Consider the following 16879-nt stretch of genomic DNA (forward strand, 5'->3'; position numbering starts at 1 on the left):
AACAAACAAACAAACGAAAACGTGCATACTCCTTTCTTTCGATTTTGTTCCTGATGAGAAAGACACACCTTTTGAAAGTGATAATGATTTGTTTCATTAAATGTTAAAGATAATTATGAGAGTGTACTGAAAGTTAGAGGTTAGAAACCTGTAGAAAAATGGATTTTAACAAAACTAACAACTTCACCATTTCTTCTGAAGTTAACCAGAAATTTTGATGGTTTTTCATCGGTCTTCCAAAGCAACCCCGGTTTCAACAGTCTTTTTAAGCTAAACATCCAGTACAAATTTATCAAACTCGTTTTGTGTTTCGAAAATAAATAAAACAATAACGTCACAATGCAATGGATTGAACTTTAAATAACTTAAGTATATCCTGACGACACTTACGTTTGTTTTAAGTTTCCTTAAATATATCCTGACGACACTTGTGTTTGTTTTAGAAGATTCTAGAGTAACGTCACAATGCAATGGATTCAACTTTAAACAACTTAAGTATATCCTGACGACATTTGTATTTGTTTTAGAAGATTCTAAAGTAACGTCAGAATGCAATGGATTGAACTTTAAATAGCTTAAATATATCCTGACGACACTTATGTTTGTTTTAGAAGGTTCTAAAGTAACGTCAGAATGCAATGGATTGAACTTTAAATAACTTAAATATATCCTGACGACACTTGTGTTTGTTTTAGAAGATTCTAAAGTAACGTCAGAATGCAATGGATTGAACTTTAAATAACTTAAATATATCCTGACGACACTTGTATTTGTTTTAGAAGATTCTGAAGTAACGCCACAATGCAATGGTTTGAACTTTAAACAACTTAAGTATATCCTGACGACACTTGTATTTGTTTTAGAAGATTCTAGAGTAACGTCACAATGCAATGGATTGAACTTTATATAACTTAAATATATCCTGACGACACTTGTATTTGTTAACTTAAGTACATAGTAGTAGCACCTATGTTGAAGAAATTTTCTCAGAGCTACTCTATTAGCACAGCGATACCGTATTTTGAACAAAAAAAGTAACCTGTCAATAGCCAATCCGTGGACTACACTTGTCTGACTGAATAGTGGAATTTGACTGCCACTCTTATAGCGCATCCACAGTCTCACATTGGGGAGCACTTTTTTTCGTTTATATTTTCATACAATAACTGGGTTAGCAAATATATTATGATCACCAGTATTTTTTCTAGGTGTATTATAAAGGTGAGTGTCAAATTCCTGTGTTCTTTTAGAAATAAGTAGCCCAAGAGTTGGAGGTGGGTACTGTTGACTAACTACTTTCCCTCTGGCCCATCATTCAAATATTAAAGACGGCTATGTATAGTTAGCCGTTTTTGTAACTTTGGGCGAACATCAGAAATAAATATTAATTTATAATCACGAATTTCTGGTTGATTTTAAATCACTAGGTTGTGATCACTTTTGAAATTCATTAAAACGTTATCTTATTGATGGATCGTTAGTTTGTAACAGACATGAAAATAATTTATTGTGAAATACAAATTTTAATGCCAATGATTGTTTGTTTGTTTTTTGAATTTCGCGCAAAGCTACACGACGGCTATCTGCGCTAGCCATCCCTAATTTAACAGTGTAAGACTAGAGAAAAGGCAACTAGTTATCACCACCCACCGCCAACTCTTGGGCTACTCTTTTAACAAAGAATAGCGGGATTAACCATAACATTATAACGCCCTCACAGCTGAAAGGGCGAGCATATTTAGTGTGACGGGGATTCGAACCCGCGACCCTCAGATTACGAGTCGAACGCCTTAACACACCTGGCTATGCCAGGCCATGCTAATGACAAAATACAACATCTGTCGATGGCAAAAGTGATTTCCCGGGCTCTCAGACAAAATGTTCTAATATGTGGAGTTTTACTGAAGGCTCAGTAACAGTACAAGAGATAAATAAACATATATAAACGAAGATAATCTGAAGAATTATATAGATGTATATACGTGTGAATAATCCTGAAGTAGATAGTTAAATAAATTCATTATAATCACACACTTTGTAAACATTTCGTCTGTTTTGTGCAGCTGACCACAACTAACTTTAGTGTACAGTTTCTGGTATTGGGCATTACTATGAAGTAACCTAAGAACAAAGTTTTCATGTATTGTCAGATCTTCTAATCGAAACATAGTAAAGAATGTTCCGTGTTTGTCTAAAACAGAACTTATGGAAACTGAGTGGAACGAATCAAAACTCTAAAATTGTATTTGAAGTTCACTATTCGTGCTCTGAATCAGGACGAAACTTATGTACTACTTGACCTAAATGCTCAGGCTACATTGTTTATTGTTAAATACAAAGCTATGGAATGGTTATTTCTGCTATGCCCACCAGGGGTATCGAAACCAGGTTTTTAGCAGTGTGAAACCTCAGAATTACAAGTGAGCAACTGTAGGGCAGATCAGGCTGGAAACCCCAAGATTAAGGAAAAGTCGTCACTAACTTGGAACTGTTAACCAGAATAAGGAAGATTGTTGTTGTTGTTGTTTTGAATTAATCACAAAGTTACACAATGGGCTATCTGCGCTCTGCCCACCACGGGTATCGAAACCCGGTGTTTAGCGTTGTAAGTCCGCAGACATATCGCTGTACACTGAGGGGCAATAAAGAAGATACCTTGCTGTGTATGTCATCTATAAAGGATCTCTTATCTGAACTGCAGGTTAGATTGTCACGCTTATGATGTTTACATAGATGAAGGTACAATAGGTTGTTCGGTTGCATGAACATTAAACCAGCAGCAGGGCATGCAACCCAACTTCTTCAATTGGCTGTTGTATAAAGGTTATCATTTGTATACCATTAGGATCTTTCAACAGCTGAACACGCTAAACAGCTTCTTTAATTGGCTGTTGTATTAAGGTGGTTTCAAAAACAAACACTTTACGATATACGGTATTATATTTCTATACAATAGTTTTTATTTGTAAATGTTATCTTGTCAAGTTACAAAATAAACAGTACAATATCTGGATCAGTATTAGTGTAACACTAAAAGGTTCTTAAAAGAGAAGAGACAAAGTGAAGAACAAATAACCAAAGAATTGCCATTTTAATCAAACACTAACAGAAGAACAAGTCAGATATGTTACATACACCCATCCCCCCTATAGCTATTTTCATCAGTAATCATTTGAATTACAGAATAATCTAATCCCAGGGACCGCCTGACGGAACGACAACTATTTTATGATGACCACCGCCTGAACCTCCATATCCATAAGGTTTGCTGGGTGGGTAGTAAGGAGGGGCAACAGGAGCGGATGATTGGAAGGTTACATCAGCAGGGTTCTCACTCTTGGTACCAGGTTCGTTAGTGTAGACGTGAGCTCTAAAACCCTCTGGACCAGCTGTGTATTGGACTTTCCTCTGGCGTCCATCTGCGTCAGACAGCTTGTAAGAGCCACTTACCCGACCCGAGCCATCTCCAGATTCCTGGCGTGCGCTAAAACCACCAATAGCAGGAGCGACATAACCAAACGAGTAAGGTGTTGGAATGGAAGGGTAAACTGGTTGCTGACCATAGCCTCCCTTTGAGGAAATTAAAACCACATTCTTAAGATAACATAACGTTTTGTTAGAGAATCTGAACGGTTTTCCTGATTATTATTTTATTGTAACTGCGTCAATCCAAATAAATAAATATATACATATATATTCTGTTATCTAAACAAGGCTCAAACACATGACGTCTTAATATGATCACTGGAGTTTTATCAAATATTTCCAGTTACATATGAATAATCTAATAAAGAATCTAATTTTCATATTTCAAAAGATCGTGTAAAACTTTGTGATAAAGAAAACTAAACTTCATATAGAAGTCAAGAGAATTATTTTTTATAAAATATATATATAGTAATTACCGCATGGGTAGGTACGAAGTTGCCATAACCCCCTCCATAACCACCTCCTCCTACGAATCCCGCTTCAGCTGCAGCAAGAAGTCCCAAAACTGATAAAACCTGACAAAAAATATTTAAAATATCATTAAAAAGACTTACACGAACATTTCAATATAATTTGTGCCGAAACCAAGAGACAAAAAGAGTTGTATATTTACTTGGATCATTGTTACTGAGTGGGGTGTCCTGATGAAGACAAGAGGAGTTTATTGGAGAAGGCCTAGAGTTGAATATGATTCGTACTAATATTAGGAAGGCTTTTATAGCCAACAAGACCCGTATTTTCTTTTACGTCATTAATCGTTAGCCAATAGAATTCAAGATAATCGTTGATAGACAAATGTCAATCACGTATTTCTTTCTTGTTCTAAAAAACAAAGGCCACAGATTCATCTAACTGAAGCTGTGATCTACTTTCTGGGCTAGTGCCGATAGTATTGTTATTTGTGTTATAGCCTTGGGCTTACGAATCACTTTCTTCTGTAAGAAGAGCCGCTTGGGTGAAAAAGTGCCCCAATTATAATCGTTTGGTGCTGAATGGATTGTTACAGATAATTACAAAACATCGTGTTCGTAAACCTTAGAAAGTAAAGTTGTTAGTACGGTACAAAAAAATCCAATTATACTCGGGGTTTTCCACCCTTATCCGATTTCAAAGACAAAGGTCTGTTCTCACCTCATGCTTGAGCTATGAATAATCCGAAGTTGAAAAGGTAAGAGTTGAATAAAAATCTTTTTCTGTCAGTGAGAACGTATCGTGAACAAATAGAATAATATACTGTGTTTTATGTTAGAAAACAAAGGACTGACGGCCGTTGGTCACCACTTAATGTGTCCCTAATGCAAACGTAATTGTATAATTTTCAAATTTTATCTTCATGTGTCTTACACCCTTTACTGAACAAGATTTTGCAAGTTAGTAAATTTAATATTGTACATAAATACGTAGCCAGCGAGTGGTTAGCTATCTGGGCTGCGTATTATAAAGTCCAAGCATCAGTTAACGGTATACGTAGCGGACAATGATACCTCTTAGACCTTCCGTTTTTGAGTAGTGACTATGATGAAAACTTAAAAATAAACCATATAATAAACGTATTTTTACATTATCCTAATAATTCCGGATAAATTAATAATAAAAAAATAAAATATTGATGTTTTTAAATAATTCTGTTTAAGGACGTGTTTTGTTTTTTGTATTTCGCACAAAGCTACACGAGGGCTTTTTGCGCTAGCCGTCCCTAATTTAGCAGTGTAAGACTAGAGAGAAGGCAACTAGTCATCATCACCCACCACAAACTTTTGAGTTACTCTTTTACCAACAACTAATGGGAGTGACCGTCACATTATAACGCCCCCAAGGCTTAAAGGGCGAGCATGTTTGGTGCGACGAGGATTCGAATCCACGACCCTCAGATTACGAGTCGAACGCTTTAACCTAGCTGGCCATCCCGGGCCTGATTTAGAACAAACTCACACTATGCTACCTGCTATACTTACAACGGAGAATCCAACGCCGGATTTTACCGTAAACATATCGCTGTCCCACCAGGTGACTCTTTTAATAGATGTAAATGGCACATAAAATATATTTAAGTAATTTACTACTAAAGAGACACCTAACGTTCAGTTTTGGCGAAACATTTCACATGTGTTTTGCATTTCGAGGAGTGCTTTTTATATAATATTAAAATAGTTTTTAAGGCATAAGGATCCTTAAAAACATCTTCCATAATTATTCTAAACATTCATGTGATGTAAAGTCGATACACCTTAAGAAAAAGAAATTAATACACTATTTATATCCTACATCGTAGGCGGCGTGGTCTTACATTTTTACTATAACAGAACAATAATTACAAAACATTAGTGCATTCTTAAGATAATGATTTATAGTCCTGTTATTAATTATAATATATGGCTAATTTAAACTGGTCCAGAGCTACTGAGTGTGAGATCGGTCCCTGGAGCCACGCATGCGCAAATTGGATCTGTTGTGATAAATTCAAATTCTACGCGTTTTTACCTAAAATTTGGGGCGTGTTTCGTTTTAACGCAAAGGTACACAATAAATTATTGGAGCTTTGATCACCGCTAGGAATCGAACACAGGATTTTAGCTTTTAGGAACAATCTCTTATTTTATAAAAGCTGAATACCTTCTACAATAACCACAACAGGTTTATAAAATACGTCTGATATCTAAAATGTCTTAAAACTGTTAAACATAGGATCATTTTTTACAAGAATACACATATGTCGTCGTGCTGCTCTAATGACATTCATTAAAGTGCTAATATCGTATTATTTAAACAGAAAAAGTAGACTGACACATAATAACGATATTTTTATACGGTTTAAAAATAGACATACGCGCAGGATATTAAGGTAGTCTAACGTTATCACAGTTTGGATACTTCATAAGATATTGTTAACCTGCAGTTTCTGATATAACATTCCAAAATAACCGTTATTTGTCTATAGAATGTTATTTAACTCAGTTTCTAAAACAGTTTTCAAATTTAATTTTTCGGATAATTGATATCTGTAATAGCATTCCTAGACAATAGGATAAAAATTTGGGTCACCTCTTTTACCTATTATATTGATCAGTAACAGTAGTGGTTTATAACCATCACTCTTACAGTGATCAGTAACAGTAGTGGTTAATCACCATCACTATTACAGTGATCAGTAACAGTAGTGGTTCATCACCATCACTCTTACAGTGGTCAGTAACAGTAGTGGTTCATCACCATCACTCTTACAGTGGCCAGTAACAGTAGCGGTTAATCACCATCACTCTTACAGTGGTCAGTAACACTAGCGGTTAATCACCATCACTCTTACAGTGATCAGTAACAGTAGTGGTTCATCACCATCACTCTTACAGCGGTCAGTAACAGTAGTGGTTCATCACCATCACTCTTACAGTGGCCAGTAACAGTAGTGGTTAATCACCATCACTCTTACAGTGGTCAGTAACACTAGCGGTTAATCACCATCACTCTTACAGTGGTCAGTAACAGTAGTTGTTAATCACCATCACTCTTAGCGGTTAGTAACAGTAACATTAGTCGACCTCACTCACCGATATCACACAATGATGTCGAAGTGACCGAGTGTTTCATGCTTACAAAAAGTATGTTTACAATAAATACAGATTTCAATATGTTTTTCTTAAATGAACAATATTTTTATTAACAAATCACGAAAAAAAACAAAATATTTTAAATCTCCAGTTTGTTTGATGAAAATCGCCCAAACACCTCTGCGCTGGCCATCCACAATTTAACAATGATAGATAAGAAAGAAGACAGTTAGTAAACCTCACTCACCGCAAACGTTTGAGCTATACTTTCACCAACATTGTAACACCCTCACGGTTAAAAAGGTGAGTATATTCGTTTAGGGCTTCGATCCAGGTACTCGCAGATTGACAGTGGAGCGTTCTAAGTACCAGCCAATGTCAGGCCTTATCTTAAGTTCGTAAGAATAAAGTAGTAAATTAATTTATTTAAAATGGTTTAGATTTTATCGTAATATTTTTTAAAGCTTAGATGAAGGTTTTTAAATACAAGTTTTCTTTACAATTATTAATAATCTGTAGCTAAAGATAAAAAAAAAAGAGTTATCTAGAGACAGTTGTTGGACAAATTCAGGGCGCAGCGGAATCTACACGAAACTACAGCATACCGAGCTTTCAGTGTTCACCGAAACGGATTTCAAAGTGAAACGTTATTTAATTTGTAATTAGATATAGAGCAACTAGTTAGAAGCATCCTCCGCCTATGCGGCTACTCTAAACCAAATAGAAACACTGACGTTCGTAGTTTCAGTTCCCCCAAATGATAATGAGGAACGTATTCTGTACTTAGTGCGTCTCGAACCTGGAATTTTCTAGTTCACAGCCACACGTTTTTTTAGAGTTGTATCCTTTAAGAAAAAAACGCTGATTTGTAAAATAAACCAAAGATATGAGTAGACGTGAGAATAAATGGATAAAATGAAATTTAGTATGAATGAGAAAATATCCACATATTTATTTTCCTTCGCCTCTAAGTTAGAACAATAGCAAAGTAATGACATTTCAATACTTGTCAGCAGATTTTGTAAAAGTGGAGCGTGTCAGACAAAATCTGTCGATTTGTTAGTTTAAATACCAGTAATTCACATATTTTATACACAAACGCTACCCTATTTCACAACATAACTGAGAGAGAAACCAATAACCCAGAAAACTGACTTAACGTCTATTCTCATGTATTTTATGCTCTAGCTTGCAGTGCCAATAAAATATAAGCAGGATATAATCCTTAAAGGTTTCAGCTTTCTGCTAGATTAGAATACCAACATCGAAACGTATTGGTGAACTCAGAAGATCAACGTGTTACTTTTGGCGTCTGGCCGAACCACGACGAAGAGTGACCAAATGAAAAAAAAAAAAAAAAAAAGTAAACCTGAAAACCAGATGGAAAAGTCAACATACATTTGAAACGAAACTTTATAAATGGTAAAAGGTAATGTCTACCTTGAAGCACCGTCAAATAAATATTGTTACGCCTGAATAAACCGCTGAGTCTTTATAGAAAGAAATACATAAAAGAATGAGACGTCTGTTGTTTTTTTGACGCCACCATCCGTGTATTCAATTTAAAGCCTTGAAAGATTACAGCTATCTGTTCACTGGAATAACCACTGATCGGCAGGCTTCATGGAAGTCTCTAAGAGGAACGTAAGCAAAGTAGCTCGAGGAATTATTTAAAAATAAAATGAAACCCGACAAACTATGCGAAGATAATCGTAGAAAATTAACTACTACATAAAGGTAATGTAGGTCACCTTGAAATATTTCAAAACACAGTAATTATCTTTGAATAACATATCGGAATCTCAAAACAAAGTTGTGATACATTGTTTTTCCGCTAACTGACACTGCAGTAAATTTGGGGGCCTCTAATGGTAAAATTCAGAGTTCGATCTACGTGGTGGACACGGACAATACAGACAATCCAATCTACAGCTTTTGCGTTTTAAACAAACTCATTAAAAATAACTTTTGATATATGTAAAGTACACCCAAAGTACGAAACTGACAAATAAAATAAAGAAATTACATCGAATATATAACTGTAAATAATTTAGACTAAAACTGACAACATGCGGAAAGACGACTCCTAGCCAATAATATATAACACTGACACCTTTATCACACGATATAAGTGAATAGCCCTGAAATACCAAACTTTATATATTCGGTCATTAGGCATTTTAAGAGTTAGGGCGTCACTCAAATATTAACTATTCTTTACCAGATCTTTAGTTTTCCCTTCATGATACATTTACATTAATTATACCCTTAGTCTCTCCATTATGATACATTTATATTATTTATTACATGTTTAGTCTCTCCTCTGTGAGAAATTTACATTGTTTACTACATCTTTAGTTCCCCTTGATGATACATTTACATTATTCACTACGTCTTTAGTCTCTCCTCTGTGAGACATTTACATTGTTTACTACATGCTTAGCCTATCCTCTGGGAGACACATTGTTTACTACGTGTTTGGTCTCACCTTTATGATACATTTACATCGTTAACTATATCTTTAACCTCTCCATTATGATACATTTACATTGTTAACTATATCTTTAGTCTCTCCATTATGATACATTTACATTGTTAACTATATATTCGATCTCTCCTTCATGATACATTTACATTGTTAACCATACGTTTAGTATCTCCTTTCTGATACATTTACAATGCTGAAAAAATGTTTAGACACTCCACTGTGAGACACTTATATTGTTTACTACATGTTTAGTCTCTCGTTATGAGACTTACATTGTTTACTACGTTTAAACTCTCCTTTCTGACATTTACATTGTTTACTCCATCTTCAGACTCTCCTTTATAATACATTTACATTATTTGCTACATGTTTAGCTTCTCCTTTATGATACATTTACATTGTTTGCTACATGTTTATTCTCTCCGTCATGATACATTTACATTATTTACCATGTTTAGTTTCTCCTCTGTGAGACACATTGTTTAGTACATGTTTAGTCTCTCCTTTATGATACATTTACATTGTTCACTATATGTTTAGTCTCTTCTTCATGACAGATTTACATTATTTACTACATGTTGAGTCTCTCCTCTGTGAGAAACATTGTTTACTAAATATTTAGTCTCTCCTTTATGATACGTTTACATTGTTTACTACATTTTTAGTCTCTCCTCTGTGAGAAACATTGTTTACTAAATATTTAGTCTCTCCTTTATGATACATTTACATTGTTCACTATATGTTTAGTCTCTCCTTCATGATACACTTACATTGTTTACTACATGTTTAGTCTTTCCTTCATGATAAATTTACATTATTTACTACATGTTGAGTCTCTCCTCTGTGAGAAACATTGTTTACTACACATTTAGTCTCTCCTTTATGATACGTTTACATTGTTTACTACATTTTTAGTCTCTCCTTCATGATACACTTACATTGTTTACCACGTTTAGTCTCTCCTCTGTGAGACACTTACATTGTTTACTACATGTTTAGTCTCTCCTTTATGATACGTTTACATTGTTTACTACATTTTTAGTCTCTCCTTCATGATACATTTACATTGTTTACTACATGTTTAGTTTAGTCTCTCCTTTATGATACGTTTACATTGTTTACTACATTTTTAGTCTCTCCTTCATGATACATTTACATTGTTTACTATATGTTTAGTATCTTCTGCATGATACACTTACATTGTTTACTACATGTTTAGACTCTCCTTCATGATACATTTACATTATTTACTACATGTTGAGTCTCTTTTCTGTGAGAAACATTGTTTACTAAATATTTAGTCTCTTCTTCATTTACATTGTTTACTACATTTTTAGTCTCTCCTTCATTTACATTGTTTACTGTATGTTTAGTCTCTCGTTTATGATACATTTACATTGTTTACTACATGTTTAGTCTCTCCTTTATTATACATTTAATTGTCTACTACATATTTAGTCTCCCTTTTATGATACATTTATATTGTTTACTACATATTTAGTCTCTCCTTTATGATACGTTTACATTGTTTACTACATTTTTAGTCTCTCCTTCATGATACATTTACATTGTTTACTATATGTTTAGTATCTTCTGCATGATACACTTACATTGTTTACTACATGTTTAGACTCTCCTTCATGATACATTTACATTATTTTCTACATGTTGAGTCTCTCCTCTGTGAGAAACGTTGTTTACTAAATATTTAGTCTCTCCTTTATGATACGTTTACATTGTTTACTACATTTTCAGTCTCTCTTCTGTGAAAAACATTGTTTACTAAATATTTAGTCTCTCCTTTATGATACGTTTACATTGTTTACTACATTTTAGTCTCTCCTTCATGATACATTTACATTGTTCACTATATGTTTAGTCTCTCCTTCATGATACACTTACATTGTTTACTACATGTTTAGTCTCTCCTTTTTCATACATTTACATTATATATTACATGTTTAGTCTTTCCTTCATGATAAATTTACATTATTTACTACATGTTGAGTCTCTCCTCTGTGAGAAACATTGTTTACTAAATATTTAGTCTCTCCTTCATTTACATTGTTTACTGTATGTTTAGTCTCTCGTTTATGATACATTTACATTGTTTACTACATGTTTAGTCTCTCCTTTATTATACATTTAATTGTCTATTACATATTTAGTCTCCCTTTTATGATACATTTATATTGTTTACTACATATTTAGTCTCTCCTTTATGATACGTTTACATTGTTTACTACATTTTTAGTCTCTCCTTCATGATACATTTACATTGTTTACTATATGTTTAGTATCTTCTGCATGATACACTTACATTGTTTACTACATGTTTAGACTCTCCTTCATGATACATTTACATTATTTACTACATGTTGAGTCTCTCCTCTGTGAGAAACGCTTACTAAATATTTAGTCTCTCCTTTATGATACGTTTACATTGTTTACTACATTTTTAGTCTCTCCTCTGTGAAAAACATTGTTTACTAAATATTTAGTCTCTCCTTTATGATACGTTTACATTGTTTACTACATTTTAGTCTCTCCTTCATGATACATTTACATTGTTCACTATATGTTTAGTCTCTCCTTCATGATACACTTACATTGTTTACTACATGTTTAGTCTCTCCTTTTTCATACATTTACATTATATATTACATGTTTAGTCTTTCCTTCATGATAAATTTACATTATTTACTACATGTTGAGTCTCTCCTCTGTGAGAAACATTGTTTACTAAATATTTAGTCTCTCCTTCATTTACATTGTTTACTACATTTTTAGTCTCTCCTTCATTTACATTGTTTACTGTATGTTTAGTCTCTCGTTTATGATACATTTACATTGTTTACTACATGTTTAGTCTCTCCTTTATTATACATTTATATTGTTTACTACATATTTAGTCTCTCCTTTATGATACGTTTACATTGTTTAGTACATGTTTATTCTCTCCTTCATGATAAATTTACATTGTTTACTACATATTCAGTTTGTTATTTGTGAGATACTTATATTATTTTCTTGTCCCTTCTGTGGCGCTCGGAATATCAAACTCCAAACACGTTTTGATAATGTGGAAGAGAGTGAGTGTTTAATTGAAAGTTTAATAAAGTAAAGTGACAAAAATAGATTAGTATTAAATAGGCTACCTAGCGTTAGAAATTTAAACGTATATTTAAAGGTCGTTATTTGATACGCCCTAAATATTAAGTAAAACACGCAGTGGGCGGTGTTCTTATACTGTGTAAATGACAGATAACCTAGGTGGGAATATAAAACTTCGTTCCGGGGATTAACATTTGTCTGCACTTACAGTTCCGGAGTGGTAACTAAGCCTAAACCTTAGTAATTGGTGCTTGGTTTTGAAGCATATTCTCCACCATGGTCGTGCTCTGTTATGCTGTTTAATAAACGTAAATTTGACGTATTTATTTTATGAGTATCAGTCGAAACAAATAAAACCATTCTTCAAACTCTGGACGAAAATAAAACATTAACATCGAAAACGACCTTCGAATGTTATGAAGTCACGACTTGTAACTTTGTGATGTTTGCAAGAAACAAGAAATGAAAACGAAACTAAGTGTCATGACTTCCACGCTAGGCGAAACACAGCTCATGTAACACCTTCAGGGAGTTTGGAAGTCACTGATGTAGAAATCACGTGGCTTTCAAGGACAAACGTTAAGATCATGCCAACTTTAAGCGGTACGTCATATAATACGTCATACATATAACTCGAAGTAGCTGGTTTTGTGAGTTTGAAGACCTTAATTCACGTCAAAATTACAACAGATTTCCGGGTAAACATTGTATTGACATATCTAGACATTTCATAAAACTGAGTAGCATGTTAAACTAGTTCAGTTGCGCTGGTTATGAGCCTGTAAACCACTTCTCCTCCACGTGCAATGTTCTCTTACCTTGCGCAAAGCTACTGGAGTGTCCTCTACGCTAGATGTCCTTAATTTAGAAGTAATAAACTATAGAGAGAAAGCAACTAGTCACCACGCCCCATCGCAAATCTTAGGATACCAGTTTACCAAGCATAAGTAGGACTGACCTTCATGTGATAGTGGATAAAAGATCGCGTATGTTTGATGATGAAATCTGAACCGGCGATCCATACATATATCACAAGTTGAGCGCCCTCTATGGGATATCCTATTTCTGTGTGAATACATTAAAGTTCGTTGCAGAGAAATGTCAAGTGCATACAAACCTCACCTATGTTATATTTAATGTCAAAACATTTCTTAAGTATTATTAATGTCAAGACACTTTCCAATTATTATTTACTGTAAACACACTTTCTATGACTGTCAGTTAACCTGTAAAACCAACATCCTCTACATTACTTATATTGTAGTGTAACTAACAAGGACTGTCATTAATCTGTAAAACCAACATCATCTACGTTACTTATGTTGTAATGTATATAACAACGACTATCAGTTAACCTGTAAAACCAACATCATTACATAACTTATGTTGTAATGTATATAACATGGACTGTCAGTTAACTTGTAAAACCTATGTTTCTCTAGAGAGGCAGAGTGACAAGAGATTTTCACTTACTATAGCTTCATTTAGAATATAGGTGTCACTAAAAAAGTACAAAACATAGTGACTACCAAATTATAAAGACATTTATTTTATATACCACATGTTCAATATTTACAGACAACAGCCTGCATCCTGATTGCCATATTGTTCATCAGTTTAGGGAATGTTTGTATGGGGATGGGGTTTCCTAACCTCCATATGTATATTGTCCTTGAAATTATTAATAGTCCGAGAGTTGGGGTCAATTTAAGTTTTGTCTTTTAGATAAACCAGCTGAATATGAAGGCCATTTTACATCGTCAAGTCTCGGCTCCAACAAAGAGAACAACTTCTCAGACAATCAGGAAAACAAAGTGTTATCTTGCTACAAAATCAACTGACTATTTACATGGTTCATAAAGGCAAACTTAACAATAGCTACCATGGATATAAGAGCGTAGAATGGAGTCTTCATATTTACGTAAGTGGTCTTCCACAGTCTTCTTTTTATGGGGTTACCTAAAAGACAGAACTTCTGCTGACCTCCGCATGAAGATTCGGCCTCCCCCCTCTAAAAAGATCCTCTTAAGTGATAAACATTATGGCAGCCCGAATTCAGGCAGTTTTGGTAAATGTTGCAATCTGGTGTGTAAATGGATTATGGGAACGTTAACTTCTAGCGTTATTCCTTAATAAATGGCCCGGCATAGCCAGGTGGTTAAGACACACGGCTCGTAATCCAAGAGTCGCGGGTTCGAATCACCGTCACACCAAGCATGCTCGCCCTTTCAGCCGTGGGGCGTTATAATGTCACGGTCAGTCCCACTATTAGTTGGTAAAAAAGTAGCCCAAAAGTTGACGATGGGTGGTGATGACTAGCTGCCGTCCCTCTAGTCTTACACTGCTAAATTAGCGACAGCGCAAAATTCAAAACAAACCATATCCTTAATAAACAAATGTTTATTTCATAAACACCACTTTCCTTGTTTTGGGCAATATTAAAATGTGTACATTTTTTGGGATCATCCGATATATCACATGTCAGAACCATAATATGAACAAAGTTTTGAGGAATATCTTATGTACATCATGTGTGTTTGCTTATTGTGGCCCACAACCCTAGTGTAGACACGACAGTCTGTAAACAAAGTATTCATACAATAAACGTGTTGGTCTTATATTTTTGCTGTCTTACAGTGTGTAAAATAATTATCGTGTTAACCATTATATTAAGTTTGGGATGTAATAAAATAAGTCAAATCCTTAACATTGCAGGAAAACATTGCCTTATGTTTCGGTTATATCGAAAAGGTTCTCGGATTTTCCTTCCGGGAGATGTCGCCACGCTAGTTCTTAAAATTTGAAACCAACTTAACTGAGAGGCCAGTCAATAATTAGTACAATGGTTCTTAACCCTATTGGAGGTACTGAACACCGGAAGTTTCGTACTTTCATCCACTGAACCCTTCGTAATTGGAAAAATAAAATATGATTTTTCCAAATTCAAAACATAAGTAGATATTTTATTAGTGCAGAAAATGAACCATGCATCAGTTGCACACGATATCTCTGTGTTCAAAGTACAAAACCAACAAAACATGAATTTCACACAAAAACATAACTCAATGAATATTTACTGCAAACCAATGTGACTTTTGCTGTTGCCTTTAAGAGACAAGTTCAGAAATGCGTGGCTTCACCTAGGCAAGTGCCACTCTCATATCATTTTCGTAACAAAATCTGTTCCTTTTCTTCGTTTTTATGTCTACCATCCTCGAAAAGGATTGCTCGCAAAGATACGTTGTAACAAACGGTTTGAGTATCTCAAGGGCTTCTTTTAGTAATAAGAGGGTACGCTACGATTTGGTGACACCAAAACGTTGAGAGCGTTGTTGTTCTGAAAAGTTGCTGTTGAACCTGGCTCTGCTGAAGTTCAATAATTTCGTCGAGGTTATAAAATGGGTGGTTCATCATGTCATCTATTCTGCTGCTGATGGTGTCATTTCTAAGAGGAATTTGGGATAACTTATTTTTAGCAGCTTTTCCCAGCATGATATTCGCCATCTTCAACGCAGCTGGTTTTATGAGTGTTTCACCAATAGTGTGTGGTTTGCCCTGCTTTGCGATCAAGTACGCAACTTCGTACGATGGTGTGAGGATCGGTTTGTCTATAGTACAAAGCCGAGAACAGGCAAAGTAGCCTTTTCATCGAACCTAGCTCTCTTTACCTTGAATTCAGCAACCGTTGTGTTCTTGTATTTTCCATCTCCATGCAGCTTTAGGTAGTGTTCGCTTAGTTTTACCGGTGCTAGACTAGAATTGCTCAACTTGGCATTGCAAATCATGCATTGAGGACGCTGACTCCTGTCATGTTCCCTTATACACGTGAATCCATATTGTACGTATTCGTCCGACCAATTTCTGTTTTTGCTCGACATAGTTAGTATGAAGGGATTGAAAGATTACGAAAAAAATCACAAATGACGCACGATTACTACAGTCACAAGTCGACTGCTAAGCGCACAAAGTTTCCTGCAGCACAGATATTAAGGCCAAGTGATGTGTCGTGATCAGCCGCAGCCAATGATGGCCAAGTGTAGCATGACGTCATGAATCATACGAGTGGGGTGAAAGGAACGGACACACACACAGTGTGTGTGTCTTGACCTCCGCCGAACTCCTGAAACTGACTCACCGAACCCTGGTTATTCACAGCATCAAGACTGTTTGTCAAATCTACTTTGCTAAAGTTGTTATTTCTTATTTGAAGAAAGTTGGTAATATTTCAGGATAAATCATTAAC

At 34.8% G+C, this 16879-nt stretch overlaps 1 protein-coding gene across 2 annotated transcripts; it reads right to left on the reverse strand.

Moving 5' to 3' along the window:
* Positions 1–2937: 2937 nt before the first annotated feature.
* LOC143238060 (cuticle protein 14-like) lies at positions 2938–13617 on the reverse strand. 2 transcript variants are annotated; one of them, XM_076477978.1, is made up of 3 exons: positions 13595–13617; positions 3906–4004; positions 2938–3570 (listed from the first exon to the last, which is right to left on the reverse strand). In XM_076477978.1, exons 1-3 carry the CDS (start codon positions 13598–13600, stop codon positions 3190–3192), a joined length of 486 nt encoding a protein of 161 aa, XP_076334093.1. In that variant the 5' UTR covers positions 13601–13617; the 3' UTR covers positions 2938–3189. The 2 variants fall into 2 exon arrangements, with proteins under 2 accessions (XP_076334093.1, XP_076334092.1); XM_076477977.1 differs by lacking the exon at positions 13595–13617 and adding an exon at positions 4103–4193.
* Positions 13618–16879: the final 3262 nt, after the last annotated feature.

The sequence above is a fragment of the Tachypleus tridentatus genome, chromosome 13 (assembly GCF_004210375.1).
Source record: "Tachypleus tridentatus isolate NWPU-2018 chromosome 13, ASM421037v1, whole genome shotgun sequence".
Taxonomy (NCBI): Eukaryota; Metazoa; Arthropoda; class Merostomata; order Xiphosura; family Limulidae; genus Tachypleus; species Tachypleus tridentatus.